Source organism: Thalassophryne amazonica, chromosome 2 (genome assembly GCF_902500255.1).
Source record: "Thalassophryne amazonica chromosome 2, fThaAma1.1, whole genome shotgun sequence".
Lineage (NCBI taxonomy): Eukaryota > Metazoa > Chordata > Actinopteri > Batrachoidiformes > Batrachoididae > Thalassophryne > Thalassophryne amazonica.
In genome coordinates this window covers 66524114-66548233 of record NC_047104.1, presented here as the reverse complement: position 1 = coordinate 66548233, position 24120 = coordinate 66524114, and the positions used below count along the sequence as shown (strand labels likewise).

Here is a 24120-nt window from a genome sequence, read left to right as displayed (position 1 = left end):
GCAAGAATTCAGATGATCTCAGTCTGACTTGATGGTCTAAATATTTTGTTGAATCTTTTTGGTTGTCAGGATGTGTCTGGTAATCCAGCCTTTCTGGCGTTCACTCCTTTTGGATTCACTGTGCTCCAAGGAAACAGGAGGGTCCATTTCCTCAAATGGTGAGACAAATGGTTCAAACCCACATGCAGCTGCAGGTGCTGAGAAATAATTCAAGTGTGTGCATGAACAACTTTTGACAACAGGAATAAATCTGTAAATTAGTTATTCTGGGTGATATTAACCCTCCGTGAACAGCTGAGCCCAGCAGCCGGCACCATTATATTTTACAGCAGCATTAGTCATGTGGAGCACAGTTCTGTTGCAGAAATCGATCTTTCAGCTTGTTTTGTATATCTGAAAACAACACAGAGTTGTTCTCAAAAAGTTTACATACCCTGGCAGAATTTTTTATATTTTTGACCATTTTTCAGAGAATATGAATGGTCACACAAAAACGTTTTTTTCACTCATGGTTAGTGGTTGTGTGAAGCCATTTATTGTCAAACAACTGTGTTTACTCTTTTTAAATCATAATGACAACAGAAACTACCCAAATGGTCCTGATCAAAGTTTACATACCCTGGTGATTTTGGCCTGATAACATGCACACAAATTGACACAAATGGGTTTGAATGGCTACTAAAGGTAACCATCCTCACCTGTGATCTGTTTGCTTGTAATCAATGACCTTTTATACACACACACTAACACCTGGTTCACATGGCAGGATTTTAAATTTATCTGTAGGTTTCCAAAACCTGAGAGACCACACACGTTGAGATAAAAAAAAACATAGATCTGACAGGTTTGTTTGTACAGTGTGTGGTGTACAGCCACACGGTAAAAACAACACACCACACATAAACAGATTTCACACACAAACATTCCCAGGTCAGACAGGAAATCTCACAAAATCTCTCAAGATTAAACGTGACTTCAGAGTAAACAATCGGAGATAGTTTGTGGACTATTTACAACAGAGAAAAAAAAATGATACAAAAAGAAAAGGCATTCTTTAAAGGAGTGGAGACAGCATGCCCACCAGATTTTCTGGTAAGCCGTTTTGATTTTAGATTTCACTCCGTGTGTCTGTCACCTCGCTTTCTGAGTGGCTGCACATCACATTCAGCAGGCTGCGTGCTCGTTTGTAGTCAGAGGACACCACACACGCTGCGATATCAGGCCAAGACAATCCAACATGTTGAATATCCCCGCTTTTCGATCGGCGCACTCCTGACATCCTTCCGAGCAGATCAGAGCGCTCTTAACACACCACACACGGCAGGAATATCTGATAAGATTATCTTTGTGTCATCACGATTGTCGAGGCATCCTTAAGATTGTCGGATGGGGAAGAACGGGTCCGATTTCAGCCTTATTGACTTGCCATGTGAACTAGGCTTTAGTTTCTGGGCTCCCAACAGACCCTTGCCTCTTTCATCCAGTGCTGCACTGATGTTTCTGGTATCTGAGTCATAGGGAAAGCAAAAGAGATTTGTCAAAGAAAAGGTAATTGAACTGAATAAAACAGGAAAAGGATACAAAAAGATATCCAAGTGACTGAGAATGTCAGTTAGTAGTGTTTAAACTCTAATGAAGAAATGGAAAATGAGGGATTTTGTTGGAGCCAAACCACGGTCAGGTAGATCAACAACTGCCAGGAAAATTGTTCAGGATGCAAAGAAAACCCACAAATAACTTCAGCTGAAATACAGGACTCTCTGAAAAAAGTTATGTAGCTGCTTCAAGATGAACAATAAGGAGGCACTTGTGGAAAAATGGGCTGCATATTTGAGTCACCAGAAGAAAGCCATTACTACACAAATTCCACAAAGTATCCCACTTACAATACACCAAACAGCACAGAGAACAAAGTCAATGGAATGATGAGACCAAAATTGACCTTTTTGGCCACAATCATAAACATATTTGGAGAGAATTCAACAAGGAACTGTGAAGCACAGAGGTGGTTCACTGATGTTTTTGGGATGTCTGAGCTACAAAGGCACAGGAAACTTGGTCAACATTGATGGCAGGATGAATGCAGCATGTTATCAGAAAATGCTGGAGTAAAATTTGCACTCAGCAGCCTGGAAGCTGCACATGGGATGTACTTGGACATTCCAATCCAAAACACAAGGCCAAGTTGACGTGTCATTGGCTATAGCAGAATAATGTGAAGGTTTTGGAGTTGCCTTGTCAGTCTCCTGACCTCAGTATCATTGAGCCACTCTGGGGAGATCTCAGATGTGCAGTTCATGCAAGACAGCCCAGGAATTTACAGGAACTGGAGGCTTTTTGCTAAGAAGAATGGGCAGCTTTACCATCAGAGTAAATAAAGAGACTCATCCAAAACTACCACAGAAGACTCCAAGCTGTCATTGCTGTTAAAGGGGTCAATACACGGTATTAACCCGTTTATGCCCAGATTTTTTTTGGGAGTTGTGGAAAAAGTTGCATTAGTACCTTTCTGATTTTTTTTATTGTCAGTAGAAAATGCCAGTGATACAGCCAGTTGTTGCCAGTAGGGCAAAACGGATTAAGAACAGGGGTATGTAAACTTTTGATCAGGGTCATTTGGGTAGTTTCTGTTGTCATTATGATTTAAAAGGAGTAAACACAGTTGTTTGACAATAAATGGCTTCACACAACCCCTAACCATGAGTGACAAAAAAGTTTTTGTGTTATTATTCATATTCTCTGAAAAATGGCCAATAAATCAAAAATTCTGCCAGGGTATGTAAACTTTTGAGCACAACAGTATCTGCACTTTTCAAGAGAGATTTGGATTTGTTAATTAGCTTCAAGCTGTAATTAATATTTTACCATTTTTCTGCAGTGTTTTCTTTCTCCGATCCTTTTCTTTTGTTTCCCCATCCTTTCTATTGTTGTCTGTCTGTCTGTGTCGTCTTTGGATCTCCAACACAGGGACGAGGTGACCAAACTCAAATTTGAAGCGAAGACATTTCATATATATGCAAATCAGAAAGAGGTGCGTGCATTATTTATTGAAGTGCAGCATTTTCTAACTCATAAAGTTAAATGAGCATAGCCTCATTTTATGTATGTATGTCACTGGGAGTCCAGGAGTAAAGGAGCAATGTTAAGCAATACTCTAAGGTTTGTTTCAGGAATCGACCCTTGTGGTTTTACTTTGGCCAGTAATTTCTTCTGAACACGAGCATCGTCCGCCCAAAAGCTGGAAGACTAAATGATTATTTAAAGAGAATATGCAGGTCACACTCTGGTTGATGTTATGATGTGACTGCAACTTACCCGCAACACACTCTTGTATAATGGATGGATGAGATTTATTGTCATTGTCATTACAAGTGCAACAACAGTGAGATTACGTCCACACTCAAATTGCCACAGACAAGATACGGCAATTAATCCACAATTATTACTTGTTTACCATAATAATGGTACACATCAGAATTAAGACATATATATTTGACATTGTTTATGGGCACTAAACTTGAAACAGTCCATTTTCCAAATTGAGGCTGTGAGTGTGGGGGGAGCCGCTGCAACAGGAGTCGCACCGCCGTCAACTTGGGGGGAACGGGGACCTGCTGCAGCTAAAACTGCACAGCCCCCGGAGGGGAGAAGGGGTGGCATGAGCGGTGGCCGGGATGGGGTGTGTGATGGGGGCAGGAGGGGAGGTGGGGGGGAAATGGAGCATGCTTCAGTCTTTGTCCATGTGTGAGTCAGTTACTGTCCTTGTGTCTGGAGTTAGAGAGATAAGGAGGCAACCAATATTCCCCAAGGCTGTAGAGATTCTTCTGGAGGAAAACAATGGAGCATTTTATCCTTGAGAGGCTGATAAGCCTGCTGTGTTTGTGGTTTAGCAGTGAAAAACACTTTTCCAGCTTCACATGAACAAACCAGATCCCAAATTATGAATATTCACCGGTCTCTGAAATCTTCACCTTCTCCTGCAAGGTGCGCATTTGCTCAGAGATGTTATCCAATTTGCATCTAAGTTCAAGGGTTAACACAATCTGAGAATGCATCGCCTTGCCCTCCTCATTAATCATGATGGACAAATGAGGGGTCGTGGTTTTGGTGGCAGCCGTCTTGCCAATTCTCCGTTAGGTCAGGGCAGCACATAAGCCAATAAGTACCAGCCCTCCTACTATGAAACCAAATATGAATAAATCCTCAACGTCCTCCACAGAGAATGGTGCAAAGCATGCAACACGCCACGACTCCCAGGCGTCAAGAACATAGCCCGCAGGGTAAGTTCCATCTGGGCAAGCAGGGTCCCCTGGCCCTGATCTTCTTGTAGAAAAAATGGTGTCAATAGCGTTCAGAGACCAGCTGATCAATTCCATGGTTAATCCAATACAGTTTGAAGAATTCAGTCTGGTGAAGCAGGGACTTTGAAGGTTGGAGCAGAGATAGAGGATAGAGGAGGAGATGTGACCGTCCTCGCCGGAGTCCCAAGCTGAGATCTTAATGTAGCTCCTTTATGCCCAACACTCAGTTTTGCACTCAGAATATGTAGTCGAGATAGCAATGTGTGTTCAGAAAGACCCCAAATGGATTTAGCCTATGCCTTTTGAACCATGTGCTGTAGAACCTAAAATGATAATAAAAAAAAAAAAAGTACATCTTTGAGCCCGACCTTCCGTCCAGATTGTGGATCTTTAATCCTAATCACAAACTGATTGCACTCTCATCCTGTTTGCTGAACTCTGACCGTTATACCTCATAAAGGAGGTTATTTTTTCATTCTTGATTGTCTGTCTTGCTTTGATCCACACACACAAAATCACTTCATGTGACATGTGTTGTAGGATAGGAAGATCATACTGACGTACTTTGCACCTACGCCTGAGTCCTGTAAGCATCTGTGGAAATGTGGAGTTGAGAATCAGGCCTTTTACAAGTGAGTCACTTGACTTTAAATACCAACTGCTGAACGAACCTGAAATCTTGATGCAACAATCTGATACTTTTCTCCCACATTTTCTCTCAGGTTGGAGAAATCTAGTCAAGTCCGCACTGTGTCCAGTAGCAATCTCTTCTTCAAGGGTAGTCGCTTTAGATACAGGTAACATCTGCTGACTGTGCATGTATCACTTTGTACAACGGGACTTTATGAGCATAATGGCCTCTTCACACATAGTGATAAGTTTGGATGGTGTTTGGACGAAAACGGCGAAACCGCGCGAAACAATTCAAAATTCTTGCACCACGAAACATTGCGCCAATGGGCAGGTGTGCACAAACCTGGTGCGAGAGTTCATGCATGCGTCGGTGTCTTTCGGGCAGGAACATAGTGCCAGCTGCAGCACATCACACTGCTTATGTGGAGGAAATATAAAAAACCTGTGGGACCACATCGCGCCGCTTATGTGGAAAAAAACAACAACGCTTCAGGCGCTTGTGTGCGCAAATAGTTGTAGCAACAAGTGTACGAGGCATTGGAGGTAGGGGCGACATTACACGGTTTGCATATGATTCTTGCATCATGCGCACTAAGTGTGCACTTCGTCCAAACTTCGCACTATGTGAGAAGGGACCCTAAGAGACACACAAAAAAATATAAAACACATCAGTCTTCATAATTTGCACACACTCATCTTCAACCGCGTATCCAAAATCAAGTCGCGGGGGGCTGGAGCCTATCCCAGCAGTCATAGTGTGTGAGGTGGTGTACACCCTGGACTGGACGCCAGTCTGTCGCAGGGCCACAAATAGACAAACAAACACAGTCACACCCACACGCACACCTCCAGTCAATGTAAAGTTTCCAATCCATCTAACCTGCATGTCTTTGGATGTGTGAGGAAGCCAGAGCACTCAGAGGGAACCCACACAAACACGGAGAGAAAATGTAAACTCCACATAGAAAGGCCACAGGTGGGAATTGAACCCATGACCCTCTTGCTGTGAGGCAACACTGCTAACCATTAAGCCACTGCGCTGACTATAATTTGCACGACTGGCTTTAATTAGAAGCAGTCTCATATGTTCTAATTAGTACATTAATGTGTTTTGTTGTTGTGTGCTTTTTATATTGTAGTGGAAAGGTTGCAAAAGAAGTCATGGAACAAAGTGCCAAAATTCAGCGAGACCCTCCTGAGATTCACAGGTCAGAAAATATTTGTAGCTGGATGCAGTTGTTTTTTCTTTTTGCGTCCAGGGTTTGGATGGCACATGGACGCACTGCTGTTCATGTGTGTGTGTGTGTGTGTGTGTGTGTGTGTGTCCAGAGCTGGCATGGTGCCAAGTCGGAGCTGTCCATCCATCACTCACGGTCCACGTTTGACCAGCGTGCCCAGGACTCGACGGAGAGCCGTGCACATCTCCATCATGGAAGGTAAGAGACACACAACTACAGACGGTACTGCAAGTAATGTGAGTAAGTACCAGTTTGGCAATAAACAAGGAGGATGAGAAACCGTCACCCTCAGTGTGCAGTACACGTTTGCTGTGACATGCTCAGTCTCACTATCAATTACACACTTCTGTCTGTGGTCATCTTCAAAGGACTACACCAGCAACTTTCACTGTGTCGCCCAAAATGGAAAACGTATTGTGTTACTACTTATGTTGTTTTGGATACTGCTGGCGTCACATCATTGTGCTGGACTTGAAAGTTGAAACTTTCTAGGGATAGATAATGCTTTGTAGGAAACAATTACCTTGGTTATGTTTTCCGTGCCACATAATTATAGTTTTGTTGCTTTTAAAAAACCAGAGTGAGTCTGGATACTTATCCCAGCAGTGCCTTAATTTAAACACACGAGTTTTGTATTCAGCTACAAAGTAATCATGTAGTGAAGCTGAAACCAAAAGAAAAATGATTATCCATTATGGGCACATTAAAGAAGGTGTAGTTTCACCACCTTTGATTACAAAAGCTATGTCAAAATGCTTATTTTTAGCTGTGTGGATATTTTTTTTTCCCAAAAAGTGCACATTTACATTTCTCTTTCAAAAAAAAACAAAATGCCATGAATCTGAAAACTAGTTACTTAAAGCTTTAATGGGTTTGAGGTTTGTACAATTTAAAATAAAATAAAATAAAGTTCAGGTTACCACTATAATTTTGTTTCATAACACTCATTCAAAGGATTCACAATCTTATATCACCAATTTGATAAAAATTAACCTCTTATATAAAAAAAGTATAATCTTTGACCATGTGGATAAAAATTCAGTTTCCCAACATGTTGTTCAAGACATAAAGGGCATTGTTAGAAATACAGAAGCATACATAGCTGTATGATTCTGTTAGCTTTGCAGAGCCAAATAAATATGGTAGACCTTTAACTGTGACTGAAAGTGCCCCCCCCCCCCCCACCCCAAAACAAATAAATAAAATAAAATGTTAAATGGATATCAACAAGCAATGGGAACAACTAATAAACATCAGCCACCAGAGATCCTCTTGGGAAGTACTATGGAGAAATTCGATCTGGACCTATTACACAAGAAGGTTTTGCTGGATATCTGCTAGACACTTGCAAGACTGAAATTTGTTGTGTCAGTTTTAATTGCTAACATTAGTTTGAGTTACATTATTTTACTTGGCTGTCATCGGCAAGTATTTTTCATGGTTGTATATGGACAAGTTTCCATGTTTTTGTTGCTGCGTGAACTCTGAGCCTCGTGCCTGTGCTTCCTACTTCGTGTCTTCTGCAAGATCTGGCAAAACTGTTTTGAAGCAGAAGACCAGAGAATTTTAGGGGTGATCACTTCTGGTTAGATATGAGAAAGTCACTTTAAGTTTATTCAAGCACTCACTGTCCTGTTTCTCCTCAAACAAGCTGTTAACCTTTTGTCAGTGCTTCCATTCTAAGTCATTTGGCCTAAGCTAAGCGGGAAGACAAAAAGAAATGAACTTGCAGCTTGTCGGCTCACAGCAAAAAGGTCACTTGTCGAACTGGTCTCCCTCTTGTCACTGACACAGAGAGAAGGCTCTGACGGTGCAGCGCTGGAATAAACCCCCTGTGTGTTATCCTGTTGCCGTGTCTACGCTGGTATTTCCACTGGTAATAATATCCCAGCCTGAAAATAGCTCCTGTTGTATATCCCAACTGTCAGCGGGACAGCCGAGGTGATAACACGGACCACATTCCGGGGCCTTGTCTTTCACTCTCTGCCTTTGTACTAATCGGTTGGCCTGCTTAGCTGTTCAGGGACAAATATAGATGATGAGATGAGCGATAAAGCAAGAAGAGAGAGAGATAGAGAAGGAAAAGTGGACTGACTCACAGTTAGCCTGCCACTTTTCATTGTCCTGGAACCATGGTGAAGTGCCTGATCCACATCAAGACCAAAGTCAACGTTCACTTGCGCATGATCAACCACTGTTATCGAGATGTGAATGTGCGTGTTCTGTCTCTGGGACCGAGGCTGTTGGGCAAAGCTCTGGGGGACGTCCCTATCTTCCCTGCCCTCCGCGGGGGTTCTACTACCTCGGGATCGGGACTCTCTTCAGTACAGGCGTCCAGAGCTCCATCACGGCTAACTGTCCCACCTGAACACCATGACTGCACATCACCGGTGAACCACGCAGGTAAATCCTCCTCAGACTGCCTTTTCTTGTTCTTGTCTTTGCTGAATCGTAACGTCTGTTATAGTAACTAATTGAGTTAAGCTTCTTACGTGGGACAGTTCTTTTGATTTGTAAAATATGAGTGAGTGACTTAAAGGAGTCAAATATTTTAGGCTCCTTTTTCTATCAGGCCAAATCCTATGAAAATCACACTTTGGCAGTTGGAGGTTCAATCCAGCACTAGATGATTTCCATTACAGATTTGCATTCTAGTGATATTTTCAGAATGTCGGCGAAGCAGAATAATGAAATGACAGCATTTCTATTAACTGATGGAATGGGACTGCTGGGTCCTGTGTTCCCGTGATAACTGTTATTCTAATGAGGCTCTCTTGAGAAATGCAAATCAGTAGTCATGGTGATGGAACTGTAATTCCAACTAAATATTACTCTTTTGTTGTTTCATCCTATATTGCTGTAACATAATATCTTATGTTTAACAACTTCATCCACACATACTGTCATGTATTTTCGACTGTCATGTGACACTTTCTGTATTATCATGTGACCTGTAAGAGCAGAAATGGAGCTTTTTCAAATCACCAGAAAACCACCTCACTCGGTTGTAAAAACATTTTTGCGGTGTTTGAGTTTTCTCAAATAATTTTTTGCACAATTTGGAGAGTAATAGAAGCTCTCTTACTCTGTGCATAGTGCTGAAGTTTAATCAGCAACAAAATAGAAAAAATGAGACGTGCAAACATCTAGAGATTCTCAGTCATCCATGTTGTGGTTTCCAAGTTGGATGAGATGAGTGAAATGGACATGTTTAGTTCCTTGAAGACACTTTGCACTTCATTCAGAAAAGCGGGGTGAAGAGAGAACTGATGATGCTTTTCTTGATGAAGATCTAAACATTTTGAAAGATCTAAATAACTCCAGTTGATTTAATTGACCTGACTCTTCCTACTTGGAGACACACAAAGCTGACATGGATCGATTAAGAGTTGCATGATTGTTTCAGTTTGTTGGAAATTTCAGTCTTTCAGCCTGTACTTATGATCCTGGTTGAAACTTCACTTTTTTTCAGTATGTCTTGGGATGCACAGATCCTATCACAAAGATCAATACTGGGCCTGATCAATGCAATTGTTGAGGACATCTGATTCATTAAACACGAGTCTCACACTGGTCACTGTGTTCGGATGTTGGTGGATTGCTTAAATGCCGCGCTGACAGAGCTGTAGCCACCTCTCACTGACGACCACACCTGCCCCTAATCCATCATCCATCCAGTGTCCACTAAGCATGCAGCAGGTTGTATGCAGGTCTATGGGATATTGCATAAGCAAAGTTGCATTTTTTTTCATTTATTTATCTGCTGCATCAAGCTCACCCAATTTTAACGAGTTTGATACTATATTGCTTTTGAAGTACTTTAAACTGGACGAAATCCACTCATTAATTTATATGGATTTTAATGTACTGCATTTTACATGATACATGCCTAGTCTTTTCCAAACCCTAGTAGTAACAGAAAAAAAAATTGTCATTGTAAAATTATGCAGATCAGTTCAATTCCAATCTGCAATAGCATTTGGCAAAGTATACAAAATTTAAATAGACTTTTAAAACTTTATAGAATCAGGATCTATCAAACCTCAATTTTGGGGATCAGAATACAAAAATTTGGATTGGTCCATCCCTAAATGTAATTAAAGCAAAGCACAGGACCCACCTGACTGAAAGACACTTCTGATTGAGATTATGTCTCCAGATATCACTGTAATTACAGAATGATAAGTGATACACTGCAAGATCTGTGTCGAAGCACTGCTTGAGCTGGATGACACTGAACAATTATATTCTTTCTAAATCAGACTGCATGATGGGACGTTGCACTTCAGTTCATTTGTGATTTTCTTCCTCTGAGGTAGTTGCATATTTTTCCTGTTGAAAGCTTGATGCTCCGGTTTTTATGTGAAGCGTCACATTTACATTTGATTAATACTTGCATGCTGGTTTACAAGCATGATTTTTGTACCAAGTGATTCAAAATATTGCATTTGAGTTTTAGATTTGGTCTTCTTTATGGGCTTATATTCCAAAAGATACATATCCACTTTTTGTGCCACTGTGATTCAGGTCAAAGGAAAGCAGACTAAAAATTAGTGGACGATTATTTTAGGGTTACATTTGGCACTTTATTTTACTTAGACATTACATTACAGAATCAGAATCAGATTTATTGCCAAGTAAGTTCTCACATAAAAGGAATTTGATCTGGTGTCATTGGTGCATAAATCGCAACAAAAAGAAAAGGAAAAGAATACTTCAGTAAGAAGTAATTGGTGCGTAAACAATAACAAAAATAACAGGAAAAAATACTTCTGTAAGAAGTGAAGGAGTCAAACAAGAGTCATACAGTAACCCCGATCAACATATGGTGTGACAAAAAGGCCAATAATTGTTTTCTCATATGACAAAAATGTGTAAAGTACTCCGTGTCATAATAATGCACTGATTACTATAAAAAGCATAAAAAAGGAAGTTAAGATAGACTTGTGGTTTATATTATCATGAGTTTTATTTTACAAACCACCAACCTTCTTCAGGTTTTTTCTACTGTGCTGCAACACATTGGTGCTGCCTCTCTTTGCCTTTGGTTCACCACTAGGGGCAGCAACATATCAAGGGGAAGAAACAGCATCTTAAACTAATCAAAGAAGAGGAACCCAACTGTTGTCCACACAGCATAACTTTACTGTTCTTAACTGGTATGACAATATTAAATCATGAACTGAACGAAAAGTTCAAATGGATACATTTTCCTCTTATACCACCTACCACTATCGGATATGTCGATTTTGTTTTTATTTTCCAGGCAAAGTTAACATTCCTGTGACCACTCTCGTGAGAGCCTTGTGGCAACCTTTTAACATTTACAAGGATTTTACGATGTGGAAGAAGCAGTGTAATATGTTTAACTCAGCTTCCCACTTTCAAGCAGTTTGTGGACTGTGAAACAAGAGATAATAAGACAACTGACATACTGTATGCTACAGCCCTCCCTACGCTCAGCAAGTGGACCATAACCTGATCTAGTTAAAGCCACTATACATACCTGCAGTTCGGCAGCAAGCTGTGATCACCAGAGTGATATGGAGGTGTTCACAGGAGGCAGAAGACAAGTCTTTGTGGATGTTTTGAGGGTGTGCTCTCTGATGCGCAGGGAGAGGACACCGAAAGCATTATGGAATGCATAATGGATTATATCAACTTCTGTACAGACCACAACATCCCAACCAAGACTGTGTGCTGTTACCCCAATAACAAACCGTGGGTGACCAAGCACATCCAGGCGACACTGAACAGGAAGAAGGTTGCATTCAGGAGTGGAGACAGAGAGGAGCTGAGGAGGGTGCAGCTTGAACTGAGGGAGAATATCACAGAGGGGAAGGACAGTTACAGGAGGAAGCTGGAGAGCAAGCTCCAGCAGAACAATATGAGGGAGGTGTGGAGTGGGATGAGAACCACCACTGGTCATGGTAAGAAGGCAGACTAGATGATGGAAAAAGACCTGCATGAGGCCAATGCACCAAACCTGTTCTTCAACAGGTTTGACTACATGGACTCTGTCCACCTCAGCTCCTCTCATTGCTCCCCCTCCCCTGTGCACTCACCTCCCACTACTATTATTACTACCCCCTCCTCTCACCAACCTGCCTCCATTCCCCTCCCTCCCCTACACCCTCATTCTCCTCGAAGTCGCCACTTGCTCCTGCCCAGACACCTCAGCCCCCCCATCTCAACCGGGACTCTCTCCATCCTCTCCCATCACCATCACTGCTGAGGATGCGAGAAGAGAATTTAGTCACCTCTGTCTGGGAAAGGCTGCTGGTCCTGAAGGCCTCAGCCCCAGAGTGCCAAAGGGATGTGCTTGCCAGCTGTGTGGGATTTTCCAGCACATCTTCAACTTGAGCCTGAGCCAAATGGTTGTTGCTGAGCGTTGGAAAACCTCATGTCTGGTCCCTGTGCCCGAGAAGAAGAACCCAAACACACTTAATGACTACAGACCTATTGGCCCTAATATCACATGTAATAAAGTCACTGGAGAGGTTCGTCCTGAGGCATCTCCGCACAGTCGTCGAATCATCACTGGACCCCCTGCAGTTTGCATACCAGCCCAACAGGGCAGTGGAGGATGCCATCATTGTCATGCTGCACAGAGTTTATCCTCACCTGGAGGAGGTAGGCAGCACTGTGAGTAGGAGGTTGTATTATTTTGCATAATCAAACATTGCGGTGTATTATCACCCCCTTAAAAATATGGGGATGGTTATTATGAACAAAAAAATGCAAATCATTGACCAAATGATCCAGTCTACCCCCCCCCCCCCCATACCTCCTAAAGTCCATAATGGTCTGAAATGTTCACATTATTCACACTTTACAATATCTACAATGTTCCTGTAATATTATTTTTGTGTGATAAAAGAAAATCTTACTAAAATAGCTTTCTTTATTGGTTTACAGGCTCTTTGTCATTTCCAGGCAGGATTTTTGAGTGAAAAATGCATGATTTGGGGGGTTTCGACTTCAGGGGGTATTGTACAGGGGAGTCAGACTAGATCATTTGGTCAATGATTTTCATTTTCCTGTTCATATTAACTGTCCCGATATTTTTAAGAGGGGTAATCCACCGCAACATTTAATTATCCAAAATAGTACCACCCCCTACCTTCACGAGGTGAAAGAGGTCACTCGATTTTGGCCGGGAAACCAAGGTATCTTGAGCATAGCAAACCTCCAAGTAGAGGCATCCTACCATTGCCAGGCAGCATTTTGAAGTAAAAAAAATGCATGATTTGGAGGGTTTCGACTTCATGGGGTATGTACAGGGGGGTTAGACAATGATCATTTGGTCAATGATTTGCATTTTCTTGTTCATAATAACCGTTTCCGTATAAGGGTGTATTTCAAAATATTTGTGCTAACACCAACCCCTACTGTAACAGTCATGTTCTTTGACTTCTCCAGTGTGTTCAACACCATCTGACCTGACCTGCTCAGTGATAAGCTACTTGACATGAAGGTGGAGGCTCCACTGGTGGCCTGGATTACCAACTACCTCACAGGCTGCCCACAGTACATGAAGCTTTGAGACATTAAATCCGACACCATCAGGAGCAGCACAGGGTCACCACAGGGGACGGTCCTGTCGCCCTTCCTGTTCACACTCTACACTTCAGACTTCAGGTTCTGGTCACAGTCCTGCCATCTGCAGAAGTTTTCGGACAACTCTGCCATTGTGGACTGCATCGGCAGTGACCGGGAGGCTGAGTACATGAGTGTAGTGGACAGGTTTGCGGAGTGGTGTGGACTCAAGCACCTGCAACTCAATGTATCTAAGTTGAAGGAGCTGGTGGAGGACTTGAGAAGAAGGAAGCCCGTCTGAACCCAGTTACCATCAGTGTAACTGAGGTGGACATTGTGGACTACTACAAGTACCTGGGTGTCCACATAGACAACAAACTGGACTGTAAACATAGACGCTGTGTATGAGAAAGGTCAGAGCCGGCTGTACTTCCTCAGGAGGCTCAGATCTTTCAATGCCTCCAGAAATATGTTACAGATGTTTTATCACTCTGTGGTCTCCAGTGTCATCTTCTACACTGTAGTGTGCTGAGGCAGCAGGCTGGAGAGCTGGTTCTGTCCTGGGGGTGGAGCTGGAGTCTGTGGTGGAGGTATCAGAAGAGGATGCTGAGGAAGGTGCTCAGCATCCTGGACAACACCTCCCACCCCTGCAAGCCATACTGATGTCCTGACAGAGCACCTTCAATCGTAGACTTCCAAGGTGCACCACAGAAGCCACAGGAAGTCTTTCCTACCTGTGGCAATCAGACTGTATAACTCCTCCCCCTTCTGCAGGATGAATACATAATGAACAGAGCTATTCAGTTATGTGCAATATTGTCAAACATCTTGTGCAATATATCTTCCAGTCATTTCACATAAATTTGTTGTACATATTGTAAAAAAATAAAAATGGATTGATTTCTATTTAATACTAACACTTTTTGTAATTGTGTATTTAACTAACCAATGTTGTTTATTGTTTCTGTACTTGGCAAAATAATTTCTTTGGGATAAATAAAGTTAATCTTTATGTCTATCGATGTAGTTGTATCTGTTACTTTAAAATCAATTTTTTAAATCATATTTTTACACCCCTATTAAATATGTTTTGCTACAAAACATTGAGATTTTGGAATAATGAATCTGTCTCGGCTACCTTTTTTCCTCTGCTGTGTTTTCAGGGCTGGAGTCCCTTCGAGACAGTGCCCACTCCACGCCTGTGCGCTCTGTCTCTCATGGCGACTCTTTCATGTCTTGCCGGGGTCAGATAGTGGACGGCAGTGAGGCGAGCACATCAGCGGTCATCTCCGATGAGGCTTACAGCCCTTCTGACAGCATGCTGTCTACGCCTGTTGCCGAACACGGAATGGAGACCGTGGCGGCACGTCACCTCAACGGCACCCCCTGCAGTGTTGATGAGGAGAATGAATCAGAGGCAGGGACATCGACTGAGGGTCGAGCGGCAGAGTTCAGGCTTAGTCGGCGAGCACTGCACATGGTCAGAAGCAGACCAGCACCTCCTAGTGATGTGGAGGAGCTGAACAAGTTCATCCTTAGTGTCTTACGCCTGTTCCTGGTTACCATTGGACTGCTGTTCGCCCTGCTGCTACTCCTCATCATGCTAACAGAGTCAGAGTTGGATATCGCTTTCTTGAGAGACATCCGTAAGACGCCAGAATTCCAGCAGTTCCATTTTGAGTACTTCTGCCCTCTGCGGCGTTGGTTTGCTTGCAAGTTACGCTGGATGGGAAGTTTCCTCATCAGCAATTGAGTCAGAGTTACAGATGGAGATGCGACACATGGACTGGTCAGGAGGACAGGAAATGACGGCTGCCCTATTCACAATATTACGAGGTCTGTTAGAAAAGTATCCAACCTTTTTATTTTTTGCTAAAACCTGGATTTGAATCACGTGTGCTTGCATGAGCAAACCTTGAACCTTCATGCGCATGCGTGAACTTTTCACGCCTGTCGATTGCATCATTTTCTGGTAAGCAGCCTTTGTGTGGGACGTGTGCAGTGCGCTAGGCGGATTTTCATTTCAAGGAAAAAGATGGAACGACTGGAGCAGCGTCGCATCAACTTTTGCCAGAAACTGGGCGACAGCCAGGTGGAAACCATTCGGATGATTCAGACGGCTTTCGGTGACTTTTCAGTCGTGTGACTATCCGAGAAATTGTGGAAGAGGTGGGCATGTCACAGCATGTCCTGTGAGACTTCAACACGGAGGCGCTTTTGCGCCGCCATCAGCAGCAGCATGAATTTCACCACCACTCTTTTCATGGCCAAATCTTCTGTCACAGTGGAATGTACCGAAAAAGTGCTGATGTCCACCTCTTCCGCAATTTCTCGGATAGTCACGCAATGGTCCCGCATCACCACAGCGTTACGAAAGCCGTCTCAAATTTCTGAATGGTTTCCACCTGGCTGTCGCCCAGTTTCTGGCTAAATTTGATGCAGTAGCGCTGCTCCAGTCATTCCTTTTTCATTTCATTTGCCTTGCAATGAAAATCCGCAGAGCGCACAACACACATCCCACACAAAGGCTGCGTACCAGGAGATGACGCAATCGACAAGCGTGAAAAAGTTCACGCATGCGCATGAAGGTTCAAGGTTTGCTCTTGCAAGCACAAGTGATTCAAATCCATCAGGTTTTTGCATAAAATAAAAAGGTCGGATACTTTTCTAACAGACTTCGTATCTCACTTCGGAAAACAAATGCTGTCACAAGCCACGGACTGCCCCCTCGTGTTTGTTTTATTTGATCATTATAGTAATGAAATGCTACTTTGGGAATTCAGGTCATGTTGTTTTGACACAAAGTCACAGCTACAGACTTTATTACCAGTCTAGCAGACATTTAATTACAGATAACAGTTGCCTTTACTTTTGTATTCATTTATATTTGGAAACATTATGGCATTACACATGCAGTTTGACGTGCCACGAAGTGAGAGTTCGTGAAAAGCAACAGGATACTTTTCTTTCTTCTTCAAACCACTGGTGATAATAAAACGCGTCACCCCGAGTACAACAGAAACACACAGAAAACGGAATCTGGTAATAGTTTTGGATTAGCTGCACCTGATGGTCAGAAGTTTGATGCCCAGAGATGAGTGGAATTTCTGTTTACCAGTTTATTAAAAATAGCAGCCAAATAATTCCACAGTTGGACAGTGACACAGTTTTTGTGATTTTGCTTATGTACACCATCACCAGAGTATAAATGAAACAAGATGTGCTTGTGCAGAATTTCATGTTATATAAGAATTACATTCATCTGTAAGCATAATCCGTCCATTTTTAAGAGTCCAAAAAGCGATTGAAGAAATAGTTTTTTTTTTTTATGCAAATCATCACTTTTGCAGCCAATTTCCTTTACAGACGTGGAGGGGATACACAAACTTTCTCAAGTTACTGAATATTTTTTGACTTCATTTACATGAAATATTAATACAATACAAACAGTATGGTACTGCATAGTAACCATGTTTGGAGTAGGCGGGCAAGGAGACGAGTGAGGGAAGCCACCCTAGCCTTCTGTGGTTGTGAGTGACATGGTGAAACTTAGTACATTGCAACTTTTTTCTGTTGCATAATCAGTCACAGCATTATGGTAGAGTGGCACAGAGAAAGATTGTCTTTTAAAAATGTGAGATTTCAGCTACAGTTTGCCAGAAAGTCAATGGAAGACTCAATCCTGGATTTGATTTTTCTTGTATCAAAATCCTTCTCTATGCTATTCCAGTCACCGCCACATATGCTAACTCCTCCTTCAGAGTTGTCATGGGCCTTGGTGGCTTCCCTCACTACTCTTCTTACAGTCACACACTTTGAGACCTGCCTTCTCCAGAAAGATTTACCATACGGTACAGTACTGTGTATTTCCTCACGATTAATGTAAATTCGGTGACTTTGATACATCTTGATTAATTTTAACTCCATTGTAATGATTGTACACACACAAAAGGACAAAAAAATGTCACTGTCCATTGACGTATGAACCTGCCTGTGATCGCTACAATCAGTTTGTGTGTATGGAACTGTTGTCATGTTTCTATATTACATAACAGAAGTAGGTGTTAGGCTAAGGGCACTATGTAGCCTGGCGCTGTCGTCATAGTGACATGTTGGTTTCACTGTAACTCCCACAAATTTGACTTTAACTTGATGTGCAATACTGTTAATTTAAGTGGGGAAAACAGCCCTTTATTTATTGGGACATTTGAGTGTTTTATTTGTAGAAAAATTGGTGCCGTTTGCACAAATTACCCAGGTAAAGCTAAGGGTTTTTTTAAAGACTCATGTTGAGTGTTTGTCATAAATCTCAGTTTATCTTTGCTGTGTTCACACCCATCCATTTATACGTACAAAACAGCTGGACACGTTAAAGTCCTTTGGTCTTACTCCTCAGCAAGTTTTTGACTCTGCACTTTTTTAAACGAGGACAGCATAAGTTGCGGTTGAGTCGTATTTCAATCGTCACCACAACCACCAAAGAAATGGTTTTCTGGCAGAACATCAGTTTGCATCATCAGGTGGAAACTGTCTGCTGTCCATCTCTGGCCTTACTGCAGGTTATTCCCCGTGACTTTAAAACAAACCACACAATGAAATAAGTTCCAACCAGTGTCCTGTTGCTCCACGACGAGTCGATGAGGAACTGTTTATGTGCAGGCAGATAAGATTGTGATTTGCCAAGATGTTTATGATATGCAGGAGTTCAGAAACTTACTGTGTAAATATCAAGCTTCCTTCAGCTAAAATGAGTTGTATTATCAATTCTAACTCTTCCCGAAGCTTTAAATTATTTCTTGTACAGTCCTGACATTTTCTGATCAGATATGCGAGATAAGCCTAAGTACTGGTGATAAGGGTCTCGATCTTCTTAGTTCAGAATTAGATGAATGAATGCAAGAACACCACCAACAAATATAGTCAGTACGAACTGCTCTTTCTTCAGTTAATCAACTGGTGCTAGGCTACTGTTAATGGGTGTAAGGTGATTTACTATCTATTCTATTTCACAATAATTCAGAAAGATCTGGATAAAGCAGTTTTTTTCCCCTATTTTTTATTTTATGTGCATTTAAAATTATACTACTTAAATAAAGCAACACTTACAATTATGTAATATGGTAATGAATATGATTCATCTATATAAAACTGCTTGCTGAATGACATTCAAAATATTTTTAATCCTCTTAAGTAGGTACAAAGCAGTCTGTGATAAAAATTTATGGCTATTTTTCCTGATTGAACACAGTGCACCACTCTGGAGCATCAAATAACTTATTTGAAATTTCTGTGTTGGCAAGTTCATTTCTATTAAGACTATACCAAGAGGATGCAGAGAATTAATAATGGCGCAGATTTGAGTGTTTCGCAGACGATCGGGTATCAGCATCACAAGTTTGATCTATGTCCAATCTTAATCCTTTTCTGTCAGCAAGTCATAAGACTCTAGTTACGCTCCATCACTCCCCTCGGCAACGTACAGCTAGTAACTAGCATCACCGCGGCTCCTTTAATTTCAGTTACAACTCACAAACACTGTCAGCTTTGTTTTAATTGCCTAAGAGCCGACTCCAAGCTTTGCTTTTGTAAATGTAACGTTCCCATATGTGGATGCAGGATCTCTGTAGGTTAAAACCACATCTGAACCTTCAATTTCATTCCTGTGGAAAAATTAATAAATGTAAAGCTCATGCTGAATGCACTTTCAAGATAGCAAGGGCCTGTTCTCTGTTTGTGGATCCAAGATTTCTTAGTCCTTTGAAATGGATGTTGGATTAGTTGTCACAGCTACAGTTACATACTCTGTCGATGAAGGCATGCTTACTTAGAAGTGGGTTTGCTCAATGCACACAAAAGATGATGGACTTGCACAGCATTGTTTCGGAACAATGCTTGCAGGAGGCATCATTTCAGATTGGTGCTTTACAAAAGCATTCACAATCCTATAGTGGTGTTATGGTAGGACTCTTACCTCCTGAAGAGAAGGTACCTTGTTCAAAGCTATGTGTGTCAATCTCCATGTGCATCCTGTGAAAAACTGACAATAAAACAACAAGCAGATAGGTTTGACCTGGTAAAGGGGAAGTGATGGGCAACTGGTTAAAACAGTGGCCATGTGACCTGAGGATCCTCCCCCATCAGACCAGGCAAAGTCCTTAATCGCCAAGTTGCTGCTTATGTGCAGTTACGTGCTTTGTATGGCAGCACCCTGACATGATTGGGTGAATGTAAGGCAGCACTTTGAGCATCAAAGTGCTATAGTGCAGCCAATTTACCATTTATCCCTGAGCAAAAATAAATAAATAAATAAAAATACATCCATTTGCTAAACTTGCTTATTCCAGTAAAGGATCAGAGGTGGCTGGAGCCAGTCCCAGTGGCCACTGGATGAGAGACAGGTACATGCTGGACAAACAGCCAGTCTATTACAAGTCCAACAGACAGACAAATACTCAATTTAGAGTTGCTAAATCACCTAATCTTAGTACCCAGAGGCAAACCACACAAACACGGCAAGAACATGGAAACACCACACAGAAAAAGTGGTCAGAAGTGAACCTGGGGCTGTTTCACTGTGAGGCAGCAGTGCTAATCACCAAGACCCAGGAGCAGTCAAAAGAAAACTGTCAAGATCCTTGAGCGTACCCTAAGGCCACCTTGACACTTGCATGAATTTGAGCCCTGTACTGCCGCGCAGTTCATCTTAAGAGTGCATCCCGCTTTGCCCCGACGGCATATAAAATAATAATTTCATAGCTGATGATGCATTTGCTCTCAGAACTTGGCCGATGAAACCATTCTCGCATCTCATCTCAATCACAGAGAAATTATCTACAGCTACAGGCTGTCTCGTGAGCGTCATGCGGTGGAGATCGCATTTGGAATCTCGTCTCAAAAGTAATTATAATATATATTGTAATAGATTGGTAAAACAAATGCATTTTCATTGCTTCTTATGAGTTATATAATGTATCTGTAAAGTTATGTTTATTATAGATGTAACATCTCATCATAATCGTTCAGATGCGCATGACGCATTGACACACAGTGTTTTCAAGTAGGTTGCACAATGTTCAGGACTAATTCACAAAATTAATGAGTCATAAGTTTTGAACATTTCAAAATTTTCTTTGCGCACTGGCAGGCAGCTGCACACAGTTCACACAGTTTACAACTGTTTACGACGCCAGATCACGTGCCAGTGTGGGGATCAAATTTGTGCAAGTGTCAAGGTGCCTTAACTCATTACTTTTAGACTAGTATAACTTCAACTGGGAGGGAATAACATTAATACTATAATAGCAGTGATTTATAAACTTTAATATTTCTCTATTTCACTTTCACCTATTCCCAGGTCCTTCGTGTGCTGATATGAGCTCTGAAAAAAGAAATAAGACCGTATAAGAGATCATTAATGCAGTGAACAACTCAAAAGGGCACGCACTTTTAATTTCCTCCTGCTGTTGGAATTTGAAACTCCTGTGTTATTCTAAAGTCTCAGTTCATTTTTAGTTCCTATGTTGACTTTATGTCATACTTTTAATTGCAAGAGGATTCTTGCACACATTTTTTTCTGACTTCTTTCCAGCCCTCCTTTCTTGTTTTTGCAGCTTGTCATTGCACTAAATTCCTCACAGCCCTCGAACTGAAGCACTGGTTCCTTAGTGCAGCAAACAGAATATTTACAGAGGAATCTTTCAAATAATGAAACAAGCACCAAACACAGCACAATAACTCCTTAGATTTTACTCTTTTGAAAAGACTGACTGACCACTTGAATTTTCAATAGACTACCAGAGGTCAATTGAGGAATTACACAGGGGTCAAAATTTGAAAAAACTTCATTCATTGCCACTATGCCACATTAGTGGTGTGAACACAAAGATTTCAAAAAGGTATAGTTTGGACTATCTATGACTGACTTCTATGGAGTTATGGGGTAAAGACAGCAAGAATAGTGACAAAGATCAATTTCAGTTTGCGCACAGGTCTGAAGATAAAGTTGCTCCAGCTTTGATAAAAAGTGATGCAAATTATTGGTTAATAAGGTTGTAAAAATGACACAATGCTAAAATACCCTTGGCCATATACAGTCTTCTTTATAATTTGCAGTTTAATTAATTATTAAGATCCTACTGTCTTACGTACAATTTGCATGTTCAATAAAGCCCCTCTATCAATCATAAACAATATTTACATTTTAACGGCATCTGCGGGAGAGCGTGCATGTGTACATGAGCTTTTGACAAGAGCGGAAGTTAGCTTTGAGTTCACAGAAGTTAGCATGCACACTGACTATCCACAAAATGTCTTGTAAATCCTTCGAGAAGTGTTATCAGGTTACAAAAACAGCATTTTCAGTTTTAAGTGTTTATTTCTTACTAGCTTTTATGACAAAGGTGTTATATTTAGCCAAAAATAAAGCAAAGTTAGCAGCTAGCAACACCAGGAAGTGACATCACCACGCTAACATTTGTAAGATCATACCATAAAAATAGGAAGAGAACATGACTTTTCAACCTCTTAAAATACATCAAGGTTAACCATCTTTGAACTTGTGCAAGGTCTGGGTCACAAGAGCGTTCCCTGTGAATTTGAAGAGTGGCAGTAACAGGACTAGACTTATGCTAAGCACGGACAGATGGACAAAAAGCCTTTGCAATACCCGATGGCCATATTTGATGGCCTCAGGTTAAAAGGAATAGTTTGCACCATGTGTCACACTTAATTTTCATGTGACAGGGTAACATTATGTCACGTCATAGAATCCAGTGGATGTCAACATTGTTTGACCTTTACTTTGGAGACCATTCAGCAGTCAAAATGATTACATTTATTAATCCTATTAGCTCAACAAATAATTTGCACTTTTTACCAAAATTGGAGCAACTTTAACTTTTGACCCCTGTGCAAACTTAAATTGAAGTTTGTCACCATTCTTGCCCTTTTTACCCCGTAACATTCAAAGATAGTCCAAACTATACCTTTCTGGAATCTTTCTGACCAGACAAATAATGTGATATACTGTAGTTTTCAATATGACTGGATCATTTTAAAATTTTTACTCCTTTGTAATTCTTCAGTAGTCACCTACTGAAAATTAGGCCAGTTTTTTCAATGTCTACAGAGTACGCGTGCCAATTTTGGTACTTGTTTCCAGAAATGAATAATTGTTAGTTTTCGCTCCACTAGCTGTGGGGTGAAAATTAGCACCTTTTCCATTCCTCCAATAACACATTGTTAGTCATGGTTTCCAGGATCAATATATTTACCCTACTTAAAGACCACAGGTGTGCACAGTGATCTCAGATTATAGAATACAGCTCATCTAATCAAATCCACAGCTGGATTCAAAGAACTGCATACAGTTGATCCTGTATCACCCAGTTGATCTTGGGCCTATTAAATGATGTACAGAGAACAGGCTCCACAAGGGGGATGCAGCAGTTACTTATCACACAGCAAGTTGATTTTAGTGAAATGAATTTAATCTGCTTACAGATGGTTAAAGTTTAGTGGTTCAGTGTCATCAAGTAAAATCTTTAGGAATCTGACAGATTTCTACAGGCAACTAAATTCAGATTTTTGTGTCATTGTTGAAGGGTCAAACATTTAAAGAGCTGCACTTGGTTACTATTGTGCATCATAGGAAAGGTATATTGTAAAATTACCAATTGCAGACGGCAAATATTAAAATTGGACCTGGAGTTAAAAATAAAAAGGTTATTTGAGACGTACCTATCAATGTAAATCTGCTTGCCTACAATCCTAGATTCTTCTTCTTGGAATAAAGTTTCTTCTGAATTTTTATGTAAACAACTGAAGTAGCATAATAAACATTAAATCCAGAAACTTTTGTTTCATGCAAAAACATTTTTAAAAATGAGTTTGACCTGGTAGAGTTCCACTGTCAAGATCAGTTGAAGACTCTGTTAGCCATGTGGAATTTTAATCACAAAGAAGCTGGAGAACTTCTTAATGATTCATGTGGGGTCTTTAATTTTGGGCCACCACATTGTTTTACCCTCCACTGAATGTGTAGCAAAACATCTTTAAAGTTGAACAAAAACTTCAGTTGCTTTTAATTAAACTTCAAGACATCATTTTACTGAGATATACACGGGAATATGTTCTCGCTCTAAGAATCCTCTGTACCAGTGGGCTGCAAAAGCTAATTTCTCTGTAAACATGGGTTCTGCTTTTTACCTCCAGATGACTGCTCATCACAAGCTAAACACCAATGTAATCTGTGAATAAATGCAATTTATTCTTGCCATCTTGCAGCTAATTTAAGTGTGAACTAGTCAAGTCCTTTAAACTGAGATTAAAATTTACTCAGTCAGCATAGGTTAAAGAAAAATACTGTAAGACTGCCACCTTAAGGTGATAATGATACTACTGCAGACATG

The 24120-nt window shown here is 41.1% G+C and overlaps 1 protein-coding gene across 3 annotated transcripts in view; it reads left to right on the top strand.

Annotated features, from left to right (window-relative positions):
- LOC117525236 (FERM domain-containing protein 5-like) overlaps positions 1-15523 on the top strand; it is a 333800-nt gene extending 318277 nt beyond the window's left edge. For all 3 annotated transcript variants that reach the window (XM_034187087.1, XM_034187078.1, XM_034187070.1), the window contains 7 exons: positions 70-158; positions 2968-3031; positions 4842-4933; positions 5024-5098; positions 6074-6142; positions 6264-6370; positions 14875-15523. In XM_034187087.1, coding sequence (XP_034042978.1) covers positions 70-158; positions 2968-3031; positions 4842-4933; positions 5024-5098; positions 6074-6142; positions 6264-6370; positions 14875-15464 — 1086 coding nt within the window. In that variant the 3' untranslated portion in view covers positions 15465-15523. The remainder of the gene's footprint in view (positions 1-69; positions 159-2967; positions 3032-4841; positions 4934-5023; positions 5099-6073; positions 6143-6263; positions 6371-14874) is intronic.
- The last annotated feature ends 8597 nt before the right edge of the window (positions 15524-24120 follow it).